At 53.3% G+C, this 26535-nt stretch overlaps 1 protein-coding gene across 1 annotated transcript in view; it reads left to right on the top strand.

Annotated features, from left to right (window-relative positions):
* The first annotated feature begins 6001 nt into the window (after positions 1-6001).
* Positions 6002-26535, top strand: part of Itpr3 (inositol 1,4,5-trisphosphate receptor type 3) — a 61726-nt gene continuing 41192 nt past the window's right edge. Inside the window, exons 1-2 of the mRNA XM_048347949.1 lie at positions 6002-6339; positions 22262-22332. Coding sequence (XP_048203906.1) covers positions 6251-6339; positions 22262-22332 — 160 coding nt within the window. The 5' untranslated portion in view covers positions 6002-6250. The remainder of the gene's footprint in view (positions 6340-22261; positions 22333-26535) is intronic.

Below are 26535 nucleotides of genomic sequence, written 5' to 3'. Positions count from 1 at the left end.
TCCCCCAAACCACAAGACTGTGGCAGCTTAGAACGAGGTTGGGGGGGGGCCTTCCCTTCTCAGTCTCCATCACCGAGGAACTGCGAAAGGCTGACGTGGAGCCATGGGCGAAATCTGTAAACCCTGATTACCAGGCGGACCCTGAGACCCAGAGGCTCTGGGCCTTAGGCAAAGCCACACAGTAGAGCTGGGAGCAAGCAAGTCTCCAGGAGTGGCTGTGGAGGTGGGGAGAGGGGACAGGGGTGGAGAGGCCTCAGATTCAGAGATAGCTCTGCCCCATGTCCCCACATCCCAGTCGTCTTCTGAGTCCAATATCCTGCCTTCCTTCACCAACATAGGCCCAAATGGGCTGGACAGTAAAGAGTAAAGGAGGTTTGTTTGTTTGTTTTCTGCCAGTCCTGGGGCTTGAACTCAGGGCCTGGGCACTGTCCCTAAGCTTCTTTTGCTCAAGGCTGGCATGCTACCACTTGAGCCACAGCGCCACTTCCGGCTTTTTTTCTTTCCCCAGGCAGAAAAGAGTTTATTAGAGAGCAAACTGCTGACCTGCCCGCAGTAAGGGTCCAGAGAGAAAAAGGCTTCTGGCTTTTTCTTTTTATGTGGTACTGAGGAATTGAACCCAGGGCTTGCTGCATGCTAGGCCAGCACTCTACCACTAAGCCACATTCCCAGCCCAAGGAGGCGGTTTCTTGGGAGCGTTTTGTTGGTGCTTGGAGTCTGAGGGTGATATTTAAATATCTATCTACCATCTGTCTATTTTTGTGCTGATTCTGCAGCTTGAACTCAAGGGCACTGTCCCTTAGCTTTTTTTTCCCCCCCCTCAGGGCTGATGCTCTACCACTTGAGCCACAGCATTTTTTTTTTCCTTCCAGCTTTTTTTTTTTTTGGCCAGTCGTGGGCCTTGGACTCAGGGCCTGAGCACTGTCCCTGGCTTCTTCCCGCTCAAGGCTAGCACTCTGCCACTTGAGCCACAGCACCGCTTCTGGCCGTTTTCTGTATATGTGGTGCTGGGGAATCAAACCTAGGGCCTCGTGTATCCGAGGCAGGCACTCTTGCCACTAGGCTATATCCCCAGCCCCTTCCTTCCAGCTTTTGATGAGTTAACTGGAGATAAGAGTCTTACTTTTCTGCTTTGGCTGGCTTTGAACTGATCCTCAGATCTCAGCCTGCTGAGTGGCTAGGATTACAGGCATGAGCCAGCAGTGCCTGCCTATCTTTATTTTTTTGGATGTGGTTATCATTCTACGTTGGCTGAAAAATTTTTTTTTTTGGCCAGTCCTGGGCCTTGGACTCAGGGCCTGAGCACTGTCCCTGGCTTCTTTTTTGCTCAAGGCTAGCACTCTGCCACTTGAGCCACAGCGCCGCTTCTGGCCGTTTTCTGTATATGTGGTGCTGAGGAATCGAACCTAGGGCCTCGTGTATCCGAGGCAGGCACTCTTGCCACTAGGCTATATCCCCAGCCCTGAAATTTTTTAAAATAGTAAAAAAAGGAGACAGGTAACGAAAGCCAGGTGTGGTAGCACATGCCTATAATTCTAGCCCTCAGGAGGCTGAGGCAGGAAGATGATGAGTTCAAGGCTGGCTGCACAGCAAGGCTGTCTCAAAAAGCCGGACATGGTGAACATTAATCTCCCATCCCTCTTCTCATTGTTACCTTCAGTTTCCCCTCAAGCAGCATGGCTTCTGGGGAGCTTCGTTTACGATTGCTGGCTACACCTGCCTATCCCTCTGCTTTTCCTCCGGGAGGGGCTCCCTTGGGAGACGGGGCTGGTGGCTGCTGGGAGAGACGGGGCTGGGCCCCCGGGCAGGGGCGGGGGCGGGGGGCAGTTACCATAGGGATGGTAACGGCAGCTCTGGGGCCTGAACTGGGTCCCAGCTTGACAGTGAACTGCTCAAGCCACACAGGAGTAGTGGGGACCCTGGGGTCTCGTCCCTACTCCTTCCAGCATCCTTGGAAGGTCCCCCCCCCACCCACAGGGCCATCTAACAGTCCAGGTGGGGAGCTCAGTCTCCCTGTATATCCACCTCCTAGTTTAACTTGTAGACTTTCCCACTTGTGTTCTCCCGTACAGTCCAGTTCCGTGTAGACTTACTGTGTGCCTGGCCTGGCGACTTCCTTCTTTCTTTCCTTTTGCTTTTTTTTAGACAAGGTCTGGCTATAGATATAGCTCAGGCTGCCCTTGAGCTTTGATCCTCCTGCCTCAGCCTCCCATGGGCTGGGATTATAGGCCTGGGCCATTACACTTGGCTTCTAAGGCTGAGGTTTTTTTTAAGGAAACAAATTTTGCAAAATACAGACATTTAACAATGCTGGAAGGGGGGGGTACAGGTCATTCTCTCTTTCTCTTTCTCTCTCTCTGTTCCAGTATCTCACATATGCTAGGCAAACTACACCCCTCCCCCCAACTCAATACACTACTTCTTAAAATAGTCACGAAATGACTACTAGCACTTTAGGGAAGGAGACTTTATTCCAGCCACTGGAACTAGAAGAGCAGTAGAGACACCGGCAGGAGTCCAGGTACCAGGTGAATTCTGGGAAATGCCCGGGAGCACCTGTCTTTCCTGGGGGGAGGTTCATAAGCACCACTGCAAATCAGTGTGGTGCGTCCTATTTAGCATACCAGGTAACGCTGCTGGAAAGTGCCGGTGCTGGTTGCTGCCTGACCCCCCCCCCCCCCCCCAGTCCCTGTGGCATTGGGGCTTCACTTGTTTACCTGATTCATTCAGGGCAGTGAGGGTAGGACAGAAAGGCTGGCTTCAAGCAGCAGGGCCATCCGTTTCTTTGTTAAAATGTTCCTTTGGTGCTAGGATTCAATCTCGATCCTGGAGCTGCTGTACACTTGCCCTGCCTCATAGCTGCACCCCCAGTCCTGTGATCTTCTCCTTAGCTGCTTTCGTGTGCCACTAGTAGGACTTGAACTCAGGGCCTGGGTATTGTCTTTTGTTGGTTTTTTCTTCCTCAAGACTGTTGTACCCCCACTTGAGCCACACTTCTACTTTTGCTACTTTTGTTTTTTTTTTTGCAGTTAATTGGAGATAAGAGTCTCATCAACTTTTCTGCCCAGGGCAGCTTCCAACCTTGATCCTTAGATCTCAGCCTCCTGAGTAACTAGAATTACAGATGTGGGCCACTAGCGCCTAGCTCAAAACTTTTTTTTTTTTTTAAAGTAATAAATCTGCTTTAAGCCAACGATTTCAGAACCTAAGAATTAAAAAAGAAATAGAGTTTATGGTGGACTTGACTTGGCAGGAGAAGGTGTCTGGGGCCTAGAGGGGAGGCTCCTGTGGAAACAGATGAGTCCTGAATTCCAGAAAAATTCCTAGCAGAGTGTGTGTGTGTGTGTGTGTGTGTGTGTGTGTGTGTGTGTGTGTGTGTGTAGGCTGAACAGCATTCTTCCCACGGCCTCTTGTGTTAGGTGGGTCAGGGAGACAGGTGGGCTCTCCACCTCTGGCTCCTCTTGCTTGGTAGAGACCTAGGGGCTCAGAGCACTCAGGCTGGGCGGGGGTGGGGGGTATTGGGGGAAGCTAGGGCAAATCCTCGGCTCAGATCCATTGGCTGCTACTTCCTGTCTGAGTTATGGAAACATCTATGTTTTAAATTTACTTAAAAATGATCTTTTAAGTAGTTGTTCAAAGGAGTTTCAATTCAACACGTCAGTTTGTGAGTACAATGAATCTCGATCCAAGCCACGCCTTCCGTCATTCTTCCCCATCTGTCCCAACCCTACCTCCTCCCTCCCCTTACCTATGGAAGCATCCATTTGAATCTCAGCGTGGAGGACCGAGTCCTGAGTGTGGCTGCCCAGAGAGGCTTTCTAGACAGCTCTCTGAGTAAGCACTCTGTTTGAGGAGAGCGAAAAGGTGATGGGATCCAGGCTGACACCTAGGAGGTCTTCAGCAAAGGCTTAGGGAATGAGCATTATTTTCCTTTTTAGCCCCAAGGAAGGAGGTGAGGCAGGAGAAAGTGCTCCACAGGCCGGGCCTACCTAGTGAGGCTATGAAGGCTCTGGAGGCGGCCCTGGTAGCTTAGACAAGTACTGGGTAGAGAGTGCCAAGCTAAGTCAGGGGCTTGGCTTCTGCCTCCAGTTGCCAGGAACTTGCTGTGTGACCTCGCTGTTTAGCGTTCCTTTTCTGTGTTGGTTATCTCTGTTTGGCAGAGTGGGCTGGATAAAGGTTTTGATTGAAACTGTAAGCTGGGTGCTGGTAGCTCACTCCTATAATCCTAGCTATACAGAAGAATGAGATCTGAGGACTGCAGTTTGAAGCCAGCCTGGGCAAGAAAGTCTGGGAGATGCTTATCTCCAATGAATCATCGACAATTCCAGAACTGGAGCTGTGGCTCAAATGATGGTGTGAGCCTTGAGCAGAAAAATGCTCCAGGATAACACCCAGGACCTGAGCTCAATCCCAGTTCTCTCTCCCTCCCTCCCTCTCTCACACACACAGAAATGAAGGGGTGGCCCAAGTGGTAGAGAACCAGCCTTGAGTGACAAAGGCCAAGTGAGAGTGCAAGGCTCTGCTCAATCCCCTTCCCCCCAGAAAAGTTTTTGAAACTTTAGTGTGAAACTCACTAAATACATTTTTAAAAAAGATTTATAATGAGCCACAAAACATGAAAACAAAACACCTGAAATAGGGTAGGAAACAGCACACTCGGCTGGTCGTTGGGTAAGGCATTGTTTGGGAAACAAGTTTCCCATGCATATAAGTGGAGGGTGGACTGATACAAAGCTTACTTGTGATGGTGGCCTCTGAGAGGAAGACTGTTTAACACTGGATTCAGTGACCCTCACTGTGTTCTAGCGCGTCTTGGTTAAAAAAAAAAAAAAAAAGCCCAACAGGGGTCTTTCCCCCCTGCCCTGGTCAGCTGCTGTCTCCTAGCTCTCAGCCGCCTCCGCCTCTCCAGGGTCTCCCTGCTTCGGCCTCCAAGTCCCCTCCTGGCGTCCTCCCAGGGACCAATCACCCCCCCACCCTCAGGAAGTGTGAGCGTGGGATCCTGGGAGTAAGTGTGACAGAATGCGGGTGGCATGGCTTTTCTCTCCCAGAAGTTGAAATGAAAGCACTAGGAGGAAAACACCCCAGCACGCACGCACGAACACAACAGAAAGTAGGCAAGCCCGGGAGCCAGGGCCTGGCACGGGGCCTGGCGGTTCCTCCCAGAGGGCTGGCACCAGACTTGTCATTGTAGGCGCTTGGGTGCGCTATTAACTAGTGAAGGCAATTTTCTCCTCCTCACCCTACCTCTTTTTTATTTATTTATTTTATTTTTTTAAAGGAAAGACAGAAGAAGCCAAGCTTTTGGGAGCCAACTCCTGGAGAAGGAGCGGCTGAACTGATTCGGAAGTTGGATTTCTTTGTACACAGGAATGCTGAGAGAAAAAAACAAAACCCACCCATTGCTTCATTTCCCCTCCAAGCACTTTCATATTGTGCAATGAAAAGTTTTGTTTTTTGTCCCCCCTTTCAACTTCAGAGAAAAATGAATCTGGATTTGCGCTGCACAGGCAAGGGCGCGCCTCCGGGGGCCGGATGGCTCTCAGCTGGGCGCGGAGACGGCGCGGTGGCCGCGGGGCGATCGTGGATCACAGCCGGGACGCTCCGCTCCGGGGCGCGGGCTCCGGGGACAGCAGCGCCCGAGGCGGCTCCCGACCCTGCTCCGCCGCCCGCCGCGCTGGGTCTCCGGGACGCGGGGCAGGACGGCAGGCCGTCCCGCGGCGGGATCTCCGGGGAATGGCAGAGGGGGGCGAGTGGGAGGGGACAGGCTGGAGCCCCGGCTCTTGCTCCCGCCCCGTAGTGGCGCAGGGCGATTTTGGGGGCCGGGGAGGGCAGGCAGGGCGTGGGGCGTCCGGGAGGCCGGGCCCGCAGCGCGCGGGGCGCCGGGCGCGGGGAGGCGGGCCGGTGCACATGGGGCTGGCGGGGGCGCGCGGGGTGTGGCCTCCCCGCCTCCCGGGCGGGATTTGCATGTGTGAGCGGCGGCCCCACACTTCCTGCTCCTTCTCGGGGCAGGTACGCGCGGGCCGGGCCGGGCGGGCGGGCGGCGGGCGCGCCGAGACGCGGGTACCTCCTCACCCGGACCCCGGGCCGCGCCGCGCCTCCTCCCGCGGTCGTGGCCGCCAGCCCGCCCCGGCCTCCCAGATCGCCGGGTTCCGAGGTGGGAGGGCGCCCCTTCTCGATCCCGATCGCCACGGTCCTCGCGCCCAGTCGGTCCGAACGCCCCTGGGCGCCCCCGCCGCCCCGGAGGGTCGAAGCCATGAACGAAATGTCCAGCTTTCTCCACATCGGGGACATAGTCTCCCTGTACGCCGAAGGCTCCGTCAATGGCTTCATCAGCACTTTGGGGTGAGTGGGCTGAACTCAAGGGGCGAGGGCGGGAGGGGGCCCCCGGGGGCGCCGGTGCCGGCTGCGCGCGCCCCGCCGCCGCGGCCCGCTGCCCTCGACCCGGAGCCTGGACGCCGCAGCCTCGGGGAGCGCGGGCAGGGCTCGCCTCCTGCCTTCAGAGAAAGGAAGTAAAATGTTTGTTCAGGTAGGAGTCGGGCCGTCCTGTGGGAGTTGTTGGGGGGCGCCCGCTAGGGTCCCCCTCGCTGCCCTGGGGCGCATGCCCTTCTTCCGAAAGTGCAGCGGGGCGAGACTTCCCCTGCAGGTGGTCCCGGGGCCAGCAGGTGGTGGGTGGCCAGGCCGGGTGCAAGGCCAGGCCTGGCTCAGCTCCTGGCTGGGGCGGAGCTGTGCGCGGTGGGCTGGCTCAGCGTGGAGCCCCGTGGCTCTAAGGGGGGGGGGGTCGCACCTTCTCTGTTCTGCCTTCTTGAGGACACCCCCCACTCCTCCGCCCCTCCTTCTGTAGGAGTGTCTTCTCCACCACTCTCCTCTCCAGGCGTCCCGTGTCCTGGCCGGCTGCCCCCTTGCTCCCCGCCTCTCCCCCTTCAATTTCCTGTGCTGCTCATATGGCGCCCTTGGGTCCCTGGTCCCAGGTTCTCTAGAGCACTTTACAAACATTAATTAATTCTGGCTGCCACCCCCCAGGGTCTGGGCTGGTTAAACAGGGGAATCGATTCCTGTCACTGGCAAGGACCAGGCCTGTAGCAAGGAGCGGTCCTGAGCGCCTGCCGCCGTCCCTGTGTTTTCAGTCTGGGGACCTGGGTTTTGTGGCCTTGTTCTCCCAGCTCTACCCAGACGCCCCTTAGGGTCAGCCTGCCCTCCTCTGTGACCCTGTAAGGGCTGGGCATCTTTCAGCCTCGTGCTGCCTCCTGGGGGTGGGTGGGTGGGGGGCGGAAGAAGTCTGCAGGTCAGCAGCTGTCTCTGTACTGGTCCCCACCATCCCCAGCCTGGGAAGTAGCGAGTCACCTGTTGGTGGCTCCCAGGGTTGTTGGGAGTCTGGTTTTCCTTCTGCTGTGGAGGCAGTCAATCTCTGCCAGCAGGGAATTCTGTCTGGGAATTCCAGCATATCCTGCTTCCTTATCTTCCAGGCCTCCAGCGCTGTCCAGCCACCTCCTGTCAGATATACAGACCTATTCTGCACCCTCCCTCCCCCATGTCTAATTTTTCTGCTGTTCAGAGTGGAGCTGCATCAGAGCCAGCATCTTAGACTGCTCCAGAGAGCAATGGCCAGCCCCCAACCCCAGATAAGGAGGGGAGGAGAATGAGTGGGGGCTGAATGGGAAAATGGAGGACAGAGGTAGAAGGCCCCCCACAAAGCTCTGTGGATTTCTGGAGAAATGACCTATTTTCTCTGTTGCCTAGTGCCTGAGCACACTTTGGGTGTTCTTTTTTTACTGTGTGTGTGGCTTGAACTCAGGGCCTGGGTGCTGGACCTGAGCTTCTTTTGCTCAAGGCTAGTGCTGTATCACTTCCAGCTTTATTGGTAGTTTAGTGGAGATAAGTGTCTCACAGACTTTTCTGTCCAGGCTGGCTTCAAACAACCATCCTCAGATCTCAGCCTCCGGAGTAGCTGAGATTACTGGCGTGAGCCACCAGTGCCTGGTTCAGTGGGGTTTTTTTTTTTTTTTAGGCACTTGTGAGGTTTAACAGAGCCAAGAGGGAGTCTTATTTCCAGTTCTGCTTCCTTCAGGCAGCCTCATTACCTCACACAGGATTCCCTTTGTCACCTCCAAGTGTAATGCCCCCTTACCTTGGCCCTTCCTGCCCCAGGTGCTGCTTCCCTGTCTGCCTTGATCCCAATGCAGGTCCTGGTGACCACTGAGAGCCCTTCTATCGGGGCGCCCCCTCCATCTGTCCCCTACCTCCAGCGTGGATGGACATTTGCACCCCCAGCCCAGCATCCTAGCAGCGGCAGCCCCAGTCTCATCTTCTGGGTTTACCTCACCTCCCTCTTTGTACACCTGAAGTGCCCGGTGCGGTTCCTGGAGCCTGTCCCCCATCCATCTGCACCTTGGCTCCCCTGCTGCTCCTGCTGGCCAGCGTAAATGGGTCCTATTCCCTAAAACGCAGTGCACAGCGGCCTCTTTCCATAGATCATCTCCCCTCCTACTCCGGGCAGAGCTCTTTCCTCTGTTTCACACTGCTCTATGGTGTCAGGCAGGTCTCCTTGGAGGCTTCCCTGTAGACCTACCTACTGCTGGACACTTTGCCAGGATTAACTATGCCGTTCATATATTCAGCCAGGATTAACTATGTCATTATTTATATATTCAGCCGGGATTAACTATGTTGTTCATATATTCAGCGCCAGTCATGGACCACTTACCATGCTAGGCACAATGAGGAATGAGGGGGGCATGGCTCAAGGGTGGAGTGCAAGGCCCACCACCACCATCAAAAGAAAGGAAAGAAGAAGAGAGGAATTAGGGGCTGGGAATGTGGCTTAGCGGTAGAGTGCTTGCCTAGCATGCATGAAGCCCTGGGTTTGATTCCTAAGTACCATATAGGCAGAAAAAGCTGAAAGTGGAGCTTAGGCTCAAGTGATAGAATGCTAGCCTTGAGCAAAAGAAGCTCAGGGACAGAGCTCAGGCCCTGAGTTCTAAGCCCCAGGACTGACAAAAACAAACAAACAAAAAAATAAATTATCTTAAGCCTCTGTTCCCCAAAGTGTAGTCCTCAATCCAGCAGTTTTAACAACACTTTTATGGAAATAGAGATTCTCAGGCTCTACTCCAAGTCCTACCCGATAAAAATCTGCATTTTATTTATTTACATTATTTACATATCTATCTTATGGTGCTGGGGAGGGAACCCAGGACCTCCAGCATTCCAGAGTGTGTTCTAGCTCTCTGCCACTGAGCTGCCAGTCTCAATACTAAAATTTGCATTTTAGTAAGACCCCAGGAGATACTGGAGAGGTGGAGAAAGAGTGAGAAGCATTGCTGATTCTCTGCCTCTTCCTTCCCAGACTCTGCCTCCAATCTTAAAGGGGCTCCACTGCCTTTTTGTGTGTGATGATACTGGGCCTTGAACTTCTAGCCAAGGCATTGTCCCTTAACTTTATCACTCAAGGCTGGCACTCTACCACTTGAGTCACACCTCCATTTCCAGCTTTTCGCTGATGAGTCAGAGGTAAGAGACTCAGAGACTTTCCTATGTGGGCTGGCTTCCAACCTCTGTCCTCAGATCTCTGCCTCCTGAGTGACTAGGATTACAGGGTGAGCCACCAGGCTCCCTGAAGTCTTTCTGGGGGGTATGGAATCCTGGAGGCTGATGTGGCTGAGGCCTGGGGTTGTGCTTAGTGCCTGTTGTCCAGGAGGTACCCAGTTAGGGCTGGGTCAGTCTCGGTGGGCAGAGGAGCTGGGTCAGCTGGGGAGATGGTAAGGGGCTGTGGTGGAGCAGGGAAGCTGGGACAGCCGTGGACTGGGGCCAGAGCTCTCTGGGAGATGGCCAATTAGAGCCTCCTGGATAATTAGAGGTCTGGTGAAGATTGTATATTAACTCTGGGTTGGGAGGACGGGAGGGGTCAGGGGAGTGGATACTGGAGCGGGTTGGGACTGCCTGCTGGCAGGGGAAGCAGGCCCACACCTGTTCTCGGCAGAAGTGTGTGGTCGGGGCCCTGCCTTGCCCCTTACCCAGGTAGAGGCAGTGGCGGTCAGAGCCAGAGTGGCTAATCAGGGCCAACGAGAGGTGGAAGATTTGATAAGGACCCTGGCCAGGGGCTGAGGAGAGCTGGCTTTAGGAATGCAGGTGGCCTTTAGGATCTCATGTCCAGTCCCAGAGGGGTGACCAGATCCACAGGGAGAGGAGGTTCAGGTGAACAGTACCTTGAACTGAGCTCCCAGCAGCTGTCCAGATGCCTCTGCCCACCCACAGCTGGCCTAGGAGCACTCCCGGGCGGCCTCCTCAGCGTCTCTGGGCCCGGATCATTCCGGCTAGGCAGTCAGGGAGGGTCCTTGGGTCAAGAGCATCAAGGGCACAGCTCTTAGGAAGGGTCTCATGCTCACTACTAGCTCCTAGACGGTTGTGGTGAGGCCCTGCCTTCTCAGAAAGTGTTTCTGTCAGTGCCCGTGTTCTCTAAGGTGCTCCAGCTGTACCTAGAATCTCCCCTGCTTTCGCTGGGTGGCAATGGCTCACGCCTGTAGTCTTAGCTACTTGGGGTTAAGATCTGAGGATCAGGGTTCAAAGCCAGCCTGGGCAGGAAAGGCCGTACAACGCTTGTATCCAGTTAACCACCCAAAAGCTGGAAGTAGAGTTGTGGCTCAAGTGGTAGAGCACTAGCCGTGATCAGTAAAGCTCAGGGATAGCATACAGGTCCTGAGTTCAAGCCCCAGGACCAGCACACACACATACACACAAACTTCCAGCTTTGCAGTCCCATGCCAGATCTGTAGCAGTATCCCTAGGGGTGGATTCTGGGTGTGGGATTTTTTTTTTTTTTTACAAGTTTATCAGGTGATTTTAATGTGTTCAGATCCCTGAACTTAGTCCTCTCCCCACTGCCTAGGTTGACTGTGAGGAAGCTTGCTTGTTGGATTTCTCTGCAACCTGGGCTTAGTAGGTCCTTCAAAAAATACTTATTATATACCTACTATGTGCCAGCCACTGTTTTAGGCACTGGGGAATTTGGGCTGAGATCTGAGGATCATGGTTCAAAGCCAGCCTGGGCAAGAAAGTCCATGAGACTCTTATGTCCAATTAACCACCAGAAAACTGGAAGTGGCTCTGTGGCTCAAGTGGTAGAGCACTAGCCTTGAGCTGAAGAGCTCAGAGATAGCACCTAGACCCAGAGTTCAAGCCCCAAGACTGACAAAAAACAACAACCCCCAAAAAACCCCCAAAACAAAAGAAGTCTGAGTTTCAGGCTCACCACAGAAGAACATGACTGTAATATCAGCTATGAGGAATGCAAAGGTCTTGGCCAATTGAGTCAAAGTATGAGATTGAGCCAGGTGAAGTGGATTGAGCCTGTAATCCTAGTAACGTGGGGGGCAAAGATTGTTGTTCAAAGTGTTTCTCTGTTATCTCAAGTTATAGAGGAAAGACAAATAGGAGGATTAATGTTCAAGCCCATCCTGGCATAACTTGAGATCCTACCTCAAAAATAACACGCAGAAAGGGTTGGCAGAGTGGCTCAAGTGGTAGGGCTTGTTTAGCGAATTAGAGGCCCTGAGTTCAAACACAGTATCAAACCAAAAAAATCATGGAAGAAAGCAACCAAAGAGAGAGCGAGGGACGGTATGACATTGTCCAAAACCAAATGTACTCTTTACCTGACTTAGGTAACTGTAACTCCTCTGTATGTATATCGCCTTTATAATAATAATTTAGAAAAAGTAACCAAAGCAAAAAGGGCTGGTGTATGACTCAAGTGGTAGAGCACCTGCCTAACAAGCATTATGAATGGTCTGAGTTCAAACCCCAGAACCACTAGGAAAATAAAGACTTAGTTCTAGCTTGTTCTGTCCTGTGTAGTGGGGAGCTACTGAGATGATCCTTAAGGCCCTTTGAGCCTTAAGTCCCTGAGACGCATATAATCCCTGAGGAGGAACTGTCCCTCCCAAGCTGCCTGAAATCCTCAGGCGGATATCAGACCTGCCTTGGCTGTCATTTGTGATTTCACTGGAAGGAGACATTAGACTTCTGTTCTGTAGCCCAAGGTAGGGGTGTAGGCCTCAGCTAGTCTGATCCATGGGATTCGTTTTTGAAAACACACATTTTCTTTTCTGATTAAAAAGTAATTGTCAGCCTGGCACTGGCGGCTCATGCCTGTAATCCTAGCTACTTAGGCGGCTGAGATCTGAAGATCACGGTTCAAAGCCAGCTGAGATAGGAAAGTCTGTGAGACTCTCATCTCTAGTTAACCATCAGAAAACTGGAAGTAGTGCTGTGGCTCAAAGTGGTAGAGCGCTAGCCTTGAGCGCAAAATCTGAGGGGCAGTGCCGAGGCCTTGGGTTCAAACCCCCAAATAATCTGTAGACCTGTAGGCCAGATGTCACCATGGTTGTAATCTTAGCTACTCGAGAGGCAGAGATCAGGAGTATCTGGGGCATGTCAGGGTAGAAAATGTGGGAAGCTCAGAGTTCAAATCCTAGTTCTGCCTCCTCCCCCATATCTGTAATACCATGACTTAATTGTTTTAAGCCACTCGAGTGTTGGGCATCCTGGCTGTTCGTAGGATTTCGCTGGTACAAGCAGTTTATCCTACACATGTCTGGACACTCCTCAGTCATCTTCTCAGGATAATGTCCCAGAGTGGAGATCAAAGAGGAGGCACGCCTCTTGGCTGCACAGGCTCCCTAGGCGTGTTTTTCTGGTGGTGGAGGGGAGCAGAGTTGCAACTCTGAGCCACAGAGCTTCTGACCCACTTCAAGTCACGTTTGTGAGTGTTGCCTTCGGGAGTGAGAGCAGCCCCCGCCCTCGCAGCGGGGCGGGGTTGAGATCCCCAGCATCCCTGGGTGTTGGTGAAGGGGGTGGAGAGAGGGGTGGTGTGGGGATCTGCCTGGGGTAGAACCGGCCTCACACTTCCACTTTGGGACTCCAGGGTCTCGGGCCGCAGTCAGCAGCTTGCGGTTGGTTGTCACGGGCCCACATTCTGCCCTGCCCTGCATTCCTCCCTAGCTTGGCCTATGGGGCAGTGGCTTGGGTTGGGGGCGGGGAGATGTGCTGGATTGTAGGGTGGGGACACACCAGCTGTCTGGTCTCAGCTTGTGTGGAGGAGAAGTTTCTGGGTTTCAGTGATCCTTGTCCAACCTCTAGCTCTGCTCTCCAGATTTTTCCTCATGTGGAGCTGGAGCCTCCCTGGGGGTAGGGAAGTGAGGATGGGTTGCAAGGAGGGCGGAGTCCTGCGAGTGGGAGGAAAGCAGAGCCCAAATCTCAGGTCTGTGAGTTTGAGTTCGGAGGCCTTCCTCTCCCCGATCCAGCCTGGCAGGCTGGTGAGGCCTGGTGCCAGTGATTTGCAGCCTTGGTACCTGTAGTCACAACCCCTGAGGTGCCCTGGGTTCCCTAGCAGGGGTCTGAGGCAAGGAGGCAGCAGGGCCTGGGGGAGGGAACAGAGAGAGAACTAGTAGGGATAAGGATGAGGTTCACACAGTGAGCCCCAAGTGTGGAGGGTGGCTTGGGGGGGGGGCATATTTCAGACAGGTTTCTCCTTTGCGAGACTAGCGGGAAGGACTCTCTTACAGAGCTCTCATCACCTGTGTGGACAGAAGAGTGTGTATTTTGGGCTGGCAGGTGGGCAGAGCCCAAAGAGGGAGGGGGCAGCTAACACAAATCTCAGCCGAGGGGCAGCTGCAGGTGCACGGGGCAGACACCTGTGCATATTTGATTAGCAAATTCCTTTCCTCATCTTTTGTTCAGCCTGCATGCCGGAGAGCCAGTCTCCAGATGCCCACTAGGAGCCTAGACCTTGATGATAGGGGTGAAGTGGGTCTGGGAAAGGAGAATGAGGTCTGTCTCATAGACAACGGCAGTGATGGTGACGGCGATGGGTAGGGTTTTATAGATCATTTGGAGTGGTGGCTTTACCCTTTGCCTATGCTGTCCCCGTGACCCCTCACCACTAGCTGAAGCTTCCCTCTATTTCAGGAAACAGACAGAGAACATTTAGAACACCCATCTGCTCACCACCTGGACTTAATAATTGTCCCAATTTCCACATATTTGTGACTTTTTTTTCTTTTTGAGATTTAAACTTGTGTTCTCTGTTGCTAGTACCAACTGGCCTTAGGTTCAGACCTTGAAGCTAAGAAAGAATATTCATAGCCTATCATATAAAATAATAGGGTAATTTTATTATGCATCGTGTCAGTAGTTAGTCTATTATGTATCTATTGCTATATAGTCAGTGACACCTAGCTTTTGCTAATGCATTTTTTATGGCAAATTACATACCTGGATCTGTTCACCTCTAAATGCTAAATTATATATGAGAGAGAAGGCAGGGCGGCGGGGGGGGGGGGGGGGGACACAGTCTCCTCAGGCTGTGACCACAGCAATCAATAACTTCCCAGTACTTAAATCCGGCCCTGCTCTGAGTCTCGAGTGGCAGGGTCATGCCTGGGCTTTCTGGATTTCTAGATCCGTTGGGCTACATGCTGTTCTCTTCTTCAGATAGCTCTGCTGAGGTCTGGAGCAGGTAGGCTGGGCCTGATGGTTTGCCCTGCTGGCACTCCCCGGGCCTCAGTTACTCTGTCAAGTGGGACAAGCTAGTGTCCAGTTTCGGGTGACAGAGAGCAGGAGAGAAGTCCAGGCCTGGCAGGCCAGGGTGGTAGGCAGGGGCGTCAAGATGGACTGTAGTCACTTCTTTCTCTTCTCAGCTTCCCCTCTGCCTTCTGCTCCCTGCCTCTCTCCTCCATGGCCCTGATGGGTATTTCCCCATGCATGCAGTAGCCTTGTGGAGACCCCAAGACTTGCCATAGCCCACCGAATCCTGAACCAACCAGAAACCAGGCCTGTGGGCCACAGAAGTACCCCAAAGGCGATACATTTACCAGAAACTTGGCACCTGCAGGTGCAAGCGCAGGCTTCTCTGCGCATCTTCTGGGGAGAGACTGAGTATTCTGAGCAGAGGGCTTCTGGCCTCTGAACTCTCTGAAGGCAAGAAGAGACTCCACAGGTTCTGCCTGGTCCCTCTGTGGACACAGAGTGGATCCTTGATAGAGATATGTATAGGCAAAGGGAGTTACTTTTGCAGGGCTGCAGGAAAAGAAATGAAGGAAATCATTATCTCTGGGTTTGAAACAGATTGTCCAATTCATTTATGGGACCGGGCTGGTCAGTTTCCCTCTGTGTACCAGTTTCTATAGCTGGGTGGGGAGGGTCCCCCCACCCATACTTTGGAGATTCATTCCCCAGATGTGTGATCTCCCCCTCCTCTGGACCTGGGGTTCCCCCTCCCCTGGCTGTTCTAATGGCAGCCAAGCTGGTGGGTGTAGGTTTTGGGTCAGGCTATCACCTGTCTCACTTCTCTCTGGCTCTCTTCCTCCTTATCTAATCTCGCAGGCAGCACCAACGCCCCACTGCCTTTCCCATAAGTTCTACCCGGATCTCAAAGTTCACGCAGAGTGGAATGGGCCATTCAGGTCCTGAGATGTAGGCTGTCTTCCATTCCTTTCTCAGACCCAGGTTTTGGGGTGTTGGCTTTGTGGACATTTCAGGGATAGCACCCTCCTCTTCTTCCTTCTTCTAGAACAAGCTATCAACTGATTCTACTGTTAGGGCTCAGGGTGGCCCTGCTCACAGGCCTTCTGTCAGGACCTCAGGGACCCTGTCTCACCCCTTTCCCCATGCCCCAATGGGAAGTGCAGCATGCGGGCCCCAAATAGCCTGAGCTACTCTCTGGATGGGAGGCCTACAACAAGGACTGTCCTCAGGGCCACCGTCCTCAATAGAGATGGGGCCCAGTACAAGGTATGGTCACGTACCTTCTGTCCTGGGGCTTCCCAGGTAGGAACCCCCCCCGCTTCCCCCAACCACACACACCATGGACTCCTTGCAGAAGGGCTTTGTTGAGTGGAAGGGTTCTGGGTGGCATGTAATCCATCACCATCTGACGGGCTGGGTGGACCTGGTGGACCTGTGCTCTCGCTGGTCTCCAGGCTGGACTGTGGTCAGAGAGACCGAGATCTAGGCTGCACGGTGATCTCTGGGTGTGGGGTTCCTTGCATCGGAGCTTCCGTTCTCTGCAGTGGGTTACCAGAGGAGGGCCATGCCTGGGCGATGTGGACAGGGACACACTGTGGCCTTGAAGATGGCGGGACTCCCTGGCGACCCCCCCCCCCACACCGGGGTGTGGGGACTGAGATCAGGGGGGTGGGAGTTAGGCCTTGCAGGGGACGGTGCGTGGGGAGGACTCAGTCTGGAGAGCTCTGATCCGGTGACAGCGCCAGGTGCTTCCCTGTGCCTGGGCTGTTTGAATAAACACAGATGTCCCTTAAGAAGGTGGTGGTCGAGTGTGACCAGAGCTGTGCCGTCAGGTGGGAGGGGGGCCCCCAGGGGCTGGAGAGGAGGAAAGCATGGGTGCCAGCTGCGTGTCACCACCCAAGCTCAGGCTCCTGGCTGAGGCCCAGCGTCCTGGCCGTGGTGCTGGCAGTCCCAGGAGGCTGGGCGAGGCAGCGGTGGCTACACGTGGGGTGGCAAGTTTCGCCCCGCTTCAGGGCCATTGGGGAAGGTAGCCAAGAGTGCCTGGCCAGGATTGGGGGCGGTGTCCAAGGGTGCAAGCAGGAGGAGTGTTGGGGGGCTTGGGCAGTGGGTGGCAAATCATGGCTTTATCTTCTGAGAGTCCCCTTCCACCCAGACTTATCTGTCTGGTGTCCCTGGGGTCTCCTTGTGGCCCCAGATCTCCTGGTAGCCCATCTGATAAGGGCTTTTTATCATATCTGCTAAATGGCTTCAAGAGACACCCTTACCCCTTCCTGCCAAGTAGCACCCAGATACCTCCGTGCTAAAGCTTGCATGTAGGAACGGAGGTGGGGTGTGGGATCTTGCAAACATCTCTCAAATGGTTTTCTCTTTTGCCTATTGACAGGCAGGGTCCTTGCTAAGTCCCTGGAGACTAAGGAGGAAAGCCACTTCTGAGGTGGCTGTCAGTACTGGCCTTCCTCCCAAGGAGGCAGCTGAGAAGGGCCCCTCTTTGGTCTCCCTGACATCTCTGCACTCTACCCCTGTCCACATTCCACGGCGCCCCTCCCGCGCTCCCCCCCCCCCCCCCAGCTTCGGGGCTGGGATGCCTTCCTTACCACCTGCTGGAGGCTGGGCTGGCTCCCTCCCCATCACTTCCTCCTCTTCCCTGAGTAGCTTCAGGGGTTCTCTTCTAGCTTTGAAACCCACTGGGTATTGGGGCCAGGGTGGGGGGCAGTGCTTCAGAATCTATACCAACAGGGACAGAGACAGATGGACATCTACTGAAGAACCAGGAGCAGCTCATTAGGAAAAGCACCTCCATCCTCATTTGCATGTCTTTTACCAGAGCAAAGGGGTTTCCAGGCGACGCTGGGAGGGTCCTGGATGAGGATGGGTCTTCCTCACACTGGAAGCTCTGAGGAAGGGAATTCTGACCACTCCCCCCCACCCCATACAAGGCCTTGTGAATGGCCAAGAGGGGCACTGTCCCCCCCTCCCCCGCCCCGTCTCAGACTCTCACACGATCCTGTGGCTCCAGTGCTGGTGGGAACCCCTGTCCAGACCCGGGGCCAGTGCCTCTCTTCTCCCACCCCAAAGCATCCGTGTTCCCTCCCTTCTGGCTTTTCTAAGAGATGACCAGCAGATTCACTAATGTCTTACAGAAGATTCTACACATTATTCAAAGAGGCCCCCCACACCCCCGCCCCCCACACCCAAGCCACTCATGGTTTCTTTTTTCACACCTTGTCTGACTGGCTGTGTTCTGACCTTTCCCATCCTTGAATCCAGACAAAGCCCACAGCGAGTCCTGCCAGTTGGCACCGATATATATTCCCTATATCATTATTCTTCTGAGTATGTGACTTGTCTTCCCAATGAGATTTTAAGCTCCCGGAGGCAACGACCCTATCTTTTGTTTCTCATGTATTTCCCTCCACAGCTGGTAAGACGAATTAATTCACTCAGTCAATCTGCTCCGCACCAGGCAGTGGTCTGGGTGCTGGGGAGACCATGGGGAGTGAAGCAGACATCCCTGTCCTTGTGGGGTGCACAGCATGAGGGGGGAGCGAGGGACAGCCGACAGCACAAGGCCCATGCTGTAGAGCTGGACACTGGTGATGGATGCTATGGATAACCAGAAGGGAGATGCACAGAGCTCCAAGGAAGAGAGTGCATCTTTTTTTTTTTTTTTTTAAAGGATGGAAGCTGGGCATTGGTAGCTCACACCTGTATTCATAGCTACTCCGGGGGCTGAGATCTGAGGATCGTGGTTCAAAGCCAGCCTGGGCAGAAACGTTTCCATGAGACTCTTTATCTCCAACGAACCACTCAAAAACTGGAGGTGGAGCTGTGGCTCCAAGTGGTAGAGCACTTGGAGTGAAAAAGCTCAGGGACAGCGTCCCAGCCCTGAGTTCAAGCCCTAGGATCTGGGCACGCATGCATGCACATGCGTGTACACACACACAGATGGAGAGGGAGGGTCCATGAATTGGGGTCATTGGAGCTGAGATGTGCAGGAAGTGAGTGTCTGGAGGCTGAGGACGCTGCTGGAGGAAAGAGCCAGCGCCAAGGCACCTGGAAGGGCCGGAGAGTGGAGGACTGTGGGCTGGGCAGAGCGTGGGGGAGGAGTGGGGTCAGGGGAGAGCTCGTGCCTCTTCCGGGCTTACTCTGGGGATCTGATTTGGCTTACCTTTTCTTTTTGCTTGTTTTTCTGGTGCTGGGGATGGTAGCCAGGTCCTCACACATGCTTGACAAGCATTTTACCACTGAGTTACACGCTCCAGTCTTGACTTTTATTTATTGATTTGCTGGTCCTGGGGCTTGAACTCACGGCCTACGCACTGTCCTTGAGCTTCTTTTGCTCAGGGCTGGTGCTCTACCACTTGAGCCATAGGGCCACTTCTGCCTTTTTCTGAGTAGTTTTGTTGGAGATAAGAGTCTCACAGACTTTCCTGCCCGGGCTGGCTTTGAACTGGGAACCTTGTGAGTAGCTAGGATTACACATGTGAGCCACCAGCTCCCGTCGCTGACTTACCTTTTAAAAGGATCCCTGTGTTGCTCTGTAGGGAAGGGTGTGGAGGTGGGTGGAGAGGGCAAGGAGAAGCAGTTTCTGAAACCCAGGTGGTGTGTGTGTGTGTGTGTGTGTGTTTAGGAACTGCCAAATTGGTAGCAGAAATGATGAGAAGAGGCCAGATTCTGCATATTTTTTGTGCCAGTACTTGGGCTTGCACTCAGGGCCTGGGCACTGTTCCTTAGCTTTTTAGGTCAAGGCTGGTGCTTCAGCACTTGAGCCATAGCTCCATTTTTTGATAGTGCATTAGAGATAAGTGTCTCACAGACTTGCTGCTGAGTGTGGGAGTCACCAGCGAGCACCTATGAGTATGGCCAGAATGATCAGCAAGAGCACAGAAAGGGAAAAGTGTGCAGACGTAGAGGGAAAGGAGGTGGAGGGCTCGTTCTCTTGTCACAAAGATGTCCGACATGACACCTAGGTGTGTTGTGACCCTAGAAGCCTGGCTTCAAACCCCAGTCCTGAGATCATGTAGCAAAAAAACAGCTTTAACATATAATCATTTAACAAAAAAAAATTGGCTTTGAACATGAAATCGTAATATATGAAAATATTAGGCAAGTCTCTGAGTCCCTTCAGACACCAGCTGGGTATCTGTTCTCCAATTCAATTCGATTCTGACACTGCCTGGGGTTCATGTCAGATCCTACAAGACTCCCCCTCCCCGGGGCCACTTACACGTCTGAGTTCCAGGTCCTTCTCCAGGACCAGCTCTCAGTAAGTCCCTCTTCATATTTGGTAACAGGTTAGAATGGCTCAAATTGTTTACTCAATTACTGGCTTGTTATAAAAGGTTACAACTAAGATTAGCCAGACATGGAACTTTATGCCTTCCTGGGCCACCCCATCCCCCTACCTCCAGATGGTCACCGGCTGTGAAGTTCCAAGCCCCGGCCTTAGGGACTTCATGGAGCCTCAGTATTCAGGTGTGATTGATGACATCATTGGCCATTGATGATGATGCCAACCACCAATCAACTTCCAGCCCCTCCTCTTTCCCTGGAGGGTGGGGCTGCAATTTCCACCTCCCTAACCACACAATTCCTCTCCCGTCTCCCCATCCCTAGGCTGCTTTCCAAAAAGTCATCTCATTTACATAAATTCTAGTGTGGTTGAAAGGAACTTGACAGGAACAAAATTCTTACCATTTCCCCTTTATTGCTCTGGAGCTATTTCAGGGACTGGGAACAAAAATCCAGGTATTTTACTAACGATGCTCTTATCACTTAGGAAGTTACAAAGGTTGTGGGAGCCGAGGTGACCCATATATCCCCTTTATTATTATATCACAGGATGGCACAGTCCACATGGAAAAATCCAAAGGTCCCAGACACAAGGAGCCCCATGGTGTAGACACAGCGAGGGGTAGAAGTAGGAAGAGAGGCGGGACCAGGTGCAATGAGAACATGGGGGAGGGATGCTCACCGGGAAGGGCCAAGGAAGCCCTTACTGAACAGGGCGGAGAGGCACCTAGGGGAGAGACAGCCAGGGTGGAAGAATGCCCGTGTACTAGGCCTAGGACTGTGGGGTGTAGGCAGGAGCGTGTAAAGGCACCACAGGACTGCTTCTATAGAGACTAGAGCACCTTTGAGATCAGCTGAACATTTAGGACAGTGGGATGGAGGTCCAAAGACTTACAGCTCTAGTGTGGTGTCTCAGATCATGAAAGATCTTGCCAGCCAATCTAGGGAGGATGATGTCAATTACCAGTGCAGTTATATTAGGCAAGTCATTTAATGTTCAGTTTCCTCCTCTTTAAAAGGACACTGGTGGCTAGCCTCCTGTAGGGAAGGAGGTGAGAATTCAGAGGTAGAGGGTGTGAGGTGCTGAGATGGAATTGGCCTTGAGAGTAGCGGGCTATTTTTATTAGTTTATTCTTAGGACTGAATGATGGCATTAAGGATTTGAAAAGTAGGAATGGGGTAGATGAATGGGTAGGGGGATGGAGGGAATGGATGGATAGTTGGGTGGATGGGTGGATGGCTGAATGAGTGATTGGCCAGATGGCTGGGTAGATCTATGGGTATGTGGACGATGGGTACATGGATGGATGAATGGATAGATTGGATGGATTAACCCCAGCTATGGCAATAAAAGGGGAATTTCAGGTCCTAGGATAAGCCAAAGAAGAGACTATGGAATGGGGCCTGACTGAGCCTGGGAAGGTTTTTAATATTCTGTCATTGAGAAACCAAAGACTCAACTTTATTGTAATGTCTCATAAGCTGCTGCCGCTGCTTCTGCTTCCTCTTCTTCTTCTCCTTCTCCTTCTCCTTCTCCTTCTCCTTCTCCTTCTCCTTCTCCTTCTCCTCCTTCTCCTCCTCCTCCTCCTCCTCTTCCTCCTTCTCCTCTTCCTCCTCCTCCTCTTCCTCCTCCTCTTCTTTTAGATTGTAGGGCTTGAACTCAGGTCCTGAGTGCTTGTCCTTGAGCTATTTTTGCTCAAAGCTAGTGCTCTATCACTTTAAGCCAGAGCTCCATTTCCGGTTTTCTGGTGGTTAATTGGAGATGAGAGTCTCATGGATGTTTCTACCCAGGTTGGCTTGGAACCGTGATCCTCAGATCTTAGCTTCCGGAGTAGCTAGGCTTCTAGATGTGAGCCATGGGTGCCAGGCACATAAGCTTCTCTGATTTGTTTGTCTCCAGTCTCATTTGCTTCTGTTTCTTATCTTTTTTATCTTTGGTTTTGTTTTTCTGCCTCTCTCTTCTTTGCTCTAATTCCTTGTCCCCCCTAATCTCTCTCTCTCTGTCTCTCTCTCTCTCTGCCACCTGTTGACTTTGTCTCTCCATTTCTTTTCCTCTGCCTATCCTTTCTGCCCTAGGAGTTACTCCTGTAGTGAATGATCGCTCAGATGGAGGCAGTAAGAACTGCCGCCTGCACTGCGCCAGTTCCTCTGAGCGGCCGAGTGGGCTGGGTGTGTCTCTGGTTCTTCTTTTCTTCCTAGGCTGGCTTTGAAACTTCGTCTTCCTGCTCTCAGCATCCAGGGTAGCTAGGATTATAGGTGTGAGCCGTTTGCACCCAGAGGTCTTGTGTTTTAATAGTGGTGCTAGGAAAGGACTGCGTGATGGCCGTTGGTGGTGTTGTCAGTGGTGGAAGGAGCTTCTGGGGGTTTTTACCAGTGCCCTTGCATCCTCTGCAGGGTGCTTTGGGAAGATGAGTCTCTTGACTCCCACTGACTAAGCTGCCTTGTCCCCCAGGTTGGTGGATGACCGCTGTGTGGTGGAGCCTGCAGCTGGGGACCTGGACAACCCCCCCAAGAAGTTTCGAGGTGAGACTTCCATTCCCCCTGCCAGCGCTCCTCCCAGGCTGTGGATTTCTGGGGGCCTGGGTCTGGATCTGACGCGTCCCACCGGGTCCTGCCCGCCGGATTAGAGTGGGTGCTGCCCAGCAGCCCGCCCTGTGCTGACTGTGGATCCTTGTTGGCCTGGCAGTGTGCCATCTTGGCAAGGCACATCTCTCTCTTTCCTTTTTCAGCCACGCCCCCTTCCTCCCATAGCCACGCCCCTCCCAGACACCCCCACTTGAAGTGCAGGGGAGGGAGGCGCTCTCCGGGCAGCTCCTCTCCAGCCACAGGGCTTTCTTTGTTAGTGTGACTGGGGCATTATCTGAGGGAATGGAGAAAGGGAATTACCTCATGCCTTCCTTAGGTTCCCAGGGAGAGCCCCTTCCGGTGCCTCAGTTTCCCTGTCTGTGTGGTAAGGGGGGTAAGGACCTCAGATCCTTGTCCCTGTGCTTCTGTCAGAGGGAGACCTCCAGAGCCCCGAGTGCTGTGCCCGGTGACCTGGCCCAGAGCCTTTCCCCACAGGGCCTCTGTGTCCACCCCGGTTGATGTGTTTGGCAGCCCTGCCCAGCGGGCTGGGGGGCCCGCGAGAGTGACGCGTGAGGGTGACGTGATGTCCTGGCTGTCCTTGACGTGAGGTGTTGCCGCCGTGTCTCCCTGTGGGGCCCAGGCCGACAGGCCCTAGACAGACAGATCCTAGGCGTGGTGGGCAGGGTGGGAGCAGGCAGGAACATGCCAGCCTCCCTGCCGTGGTGTCTGCCGGGTGGTTGCTCCTCTGGGAGAGATTAGCTGGGATTGTCCCCAGAAGGGTGCCGGGAGGGCGTGGGGCCAAGACAGTCCAGCCACATCCTCCTCCACACTCGGGCAGGCTGCTGGGGACCTCGCTCGCTCGTCTGTTGGGGAGTAGGGAAAGATGGAGGGGAGCTCCTCCCTGCCTGCAGAGGGCCCCCGGATGTGCTTCTATTCCTGTTTCTGTTGTGGGGGGCGTCTAAGGGGTGCTGTTGCCTGGGAGAGGAAGGTGGACGGCAAGGACATGCCTGGACTTAGTATCTGGGAATTGTCTCTGGCCCCAGCACTCCTCCCCACCACCACCAGCCCCCTCTGCGCCCCACCTCGGGCACCGCAGTCTGGCCTCAAGCCTCACCCCGTCCCCTACACCTGGCCTTCAGCACGTCTCCAACAGCCTTGCCAGCCTCCCTGCCCTTCCCTAGTTGTGGGCCACACTCCCACCTCTGCACCTTGGCCCTCTGTCTAGAATGTTCTTACCCACACACCCAAGGGACTTGGGATCTCAGTGGCTCAGCGCTCCCTGACCCTCTATATGACTCCAGAATTGTACCCCTGCCCCGTCTCTCCCTTCCCTGCTTTGTCTACTCCGCCCCTGGAGTCTTCTGAGCCAGTGCATTTTACTCATTCTCGTGTTATTCTTTGTCTCTGCAGAGATTAGACTAGAACATCAGCTCCATCAGGACAGATCTCACCTGGCTTCTTTTTAAAAATTCCCGTTTTATCTTCTCTGTCTGCCTTGTTCTTTCTGAGGCTCTGGAGGGGTGGCTTTGAGGGTCCCCCAGGGGCCTCTGCCGGGGCGGGGAGGAGAGGGGCCTGAGGGGCAGGCTTGTGCAGTCAGCTCTGTGGAGTGATAGGATGGTGACAGGGAAGTAAGTGGGCGTGGCAGGGGAAGATTTGCCCTAGGCTTCCCGTGGATGAAGTTTGAGGCCAATTTCTGACAATAAAAAAAGCTACTTAGAACAAATGCTCCTTTGACTTTGTGCTCTCCTCCCCCATTGCTCCTTCCCACACTCTTTCTTGCTCTTGATTTCCCCAAAGCCTGTGCACAATCCCCTGGACCATCCTGAGGTTGCAGTGGTTTTTTTGGACCCAGCCAGCAAAATGGGAAGGAAGAAAGGGGTCCACAGGCATTTTTTTCTCTCTCTTCTCTTTCAATTGCTCCGGTGTCTTGGGGTGCAGAGGTCTCTCTGGGCTTCTGATGGTCCCACATGGGCCTGAGAAGAGATGACACTGGGCAGGATTAGGTCTGTGTAGCTTTCTCGCTGGCAGGTACAAATTGGGGCGTTAGGACTTGAGACACCAGTTGGGGTGTTGTGGCTCATGCTTATAATCCCAGCTATTCAAGAAGAGGAGATCGGAGGATCTCCATTGGAGACCATCCTGGGCAAAAAGTTAGTGAAAGGACAAAACTCAAGACCTCCCTGAAAAATAAATAACTAAAGTAATGGATTAGCAGTATCTCTTAGATGGTCAAAACATCTGCCTTGCAAGTACAAGGCCCTAGGTTCAAACCTCAATTGTGCCCCAAATAATAGCAACTTGGGACTTGAGAATGAAGCCCAGAGAAGAGCTTGGCATTACCCTGGGAGACCCAGCCTTCTTGTTCCCACCTTTCCTGTAAATATGCTGGCCCCAAAGGAGGACCGCCTCTCTCCTGCAGCGTGGCTATACTCCCTGCCAACACCGGGGTCCCCCAGGCTGGAGGGACAAAGCCGGGTGAAGCTTTCATGGGTTCCTGTTGGGATCCTTGTTTGCAGTTTCAGCTCCATTCACTTTCTGAGGCCACCCCAAGCCTGAGCATGTTCTAGGAATTCTTTCCAAAGTTGGCAAGGCCCTGGGAGGCCCAGGCTGCTGGGGCTACAGTGTGTGTGGCCCCAATGCCAGCCTGGTTCTCCTGATCTGTGCTTTGCTGTGGGTTTGGGGTAAACCCTGAGCATGTTCCTGTCCTAGGCTCTCCCTCTCTGTTGTTTGTAGTGTTGGGAATTGAACCTAGGACCTTTCACATGCAAACGTGTAGCCCAGGTTTGTCTTGAACTCATGATTTTCTCGCCTTTCTTTTTACCTCCATGAAGGTTGGTGGGCATTACCACGATGCCCTTCTCATTCTCTTTCTCCTCATGTGGGCAAGGGGAGATCCAGTATGGGATGGGGTGGGGGGGTGGGGGCTCCAAGCACACTTCAGGGAAACTTCGAGCTCACACCCCCAGACACAGACCGCAGGACATAGGTTGGGGTCACCTCCCCAGTCAGCCTGGTTGGGGGTGGGGGCAAGTGGCAGGGAGAAAGATGATGACAGCGTCTCTGTGCATGGTGCCTCCTCCCATCCTCCGCGTTCACTCTGCCAAAGCACCCTCCAAGCCCTATTCATGGCTGTTTTTATGATTATTATCGTGTTTCAACTTTAACAAAAGAGAAGAATAACACCCTATGGGTCCGTCACTGCGCTTTGTCAAATCCTTTGGTTGTGTTTCAGATCTTTTAACTTTTAAAGAGGTAGCTTAACAGTGGTGAACCTCCCTGCATCTTCCTCTCTTCCCTTTCCTCTTGTGCCCTCTCCAGAGGTATAAACTGCTCAGAAGTTGGCATGAGCTATGCAAGGGCCATTTTAATGCGTTTTAAGGATGTATTCGTGGACTATCCTGGGCGCTCTGACCTTGTGTATTAAAGGCGGCTTTCTGTAGAGTTTTTTTTTTTTTTTGGTACCTTTTTCTTTCTCTCTCTCTTTCTTTTTTTTGGGGGGCCTTACCCACATTGACACACGTGGCCCTAGGTCACGGTTTCATTGTTTTGCAGCATTCCATTGGGTGGATAAGCTTCAATCCATTTGTGGGTGTTGATGGATGTTTCTGAGTTGATTTCCAGATTTTGGCAAGTACCTATGTTGTACTTATGCACATTCTAGAACTTATGCAAGGGTTTCCAGCGCGGGTTCTCAAGGGGATTCTGCTGAGTGGCAGGAATGGACCCCCCGACCCCCGAAAAACGAAAACGATCCCGCAACTTTCACCAGGGCTGCGGCACTCACACCCTATGTGCAGTGCCCCTTACGCTGTCCTTGCCACACTTGAGGTGTGTGTGTGTGTGTGTGTGTGTGTGTGTGTGTGTGTGTGTGTGTGTGTATCCCAGGCCTGGGCTTGAACTTGGGGACTCAGGGCCTGGGTGCTGTTCCTGAGCTTTTTAACTCAAGGCTAGCTTTCTACCATTTGAGTCACAGCTCTGTTTCCTACTTTTTGCTGGTTACTTGGATATACAGAGTCTCAACGGATTTACTGCCCAGGTTGACTTTGAACCATGATCTCAGCCTCCTGAGTAGCTAGGATTACAAGTATGAGCCACAGGTGCCCAGCTGTGTGTATAAGTGAGTGTGTATGTGTGTGTGTGTGTGTATGTATGTGTGCTTGG

Source organism: Perognathus longimembris, chromosome 6 (assembly GCF_023159225.1).
Source record: "Perognathus longimembris pacificus isolate PPM17 chromosome 6, ASM2315922v1, whole genome shotgun sequence".
Classification (NCBI taxonomy): domain Eukaryota; kingdom Metazoa; phylum Chordata; class Mammalia; order Rodentia; family Heteromyidae; genus Perognathus; species Perognathus longimembris.
Note: the sequence above shows the minus strand (reverse complement) of the source record. Positions and strands in the feature narration are given on the sequence as shown.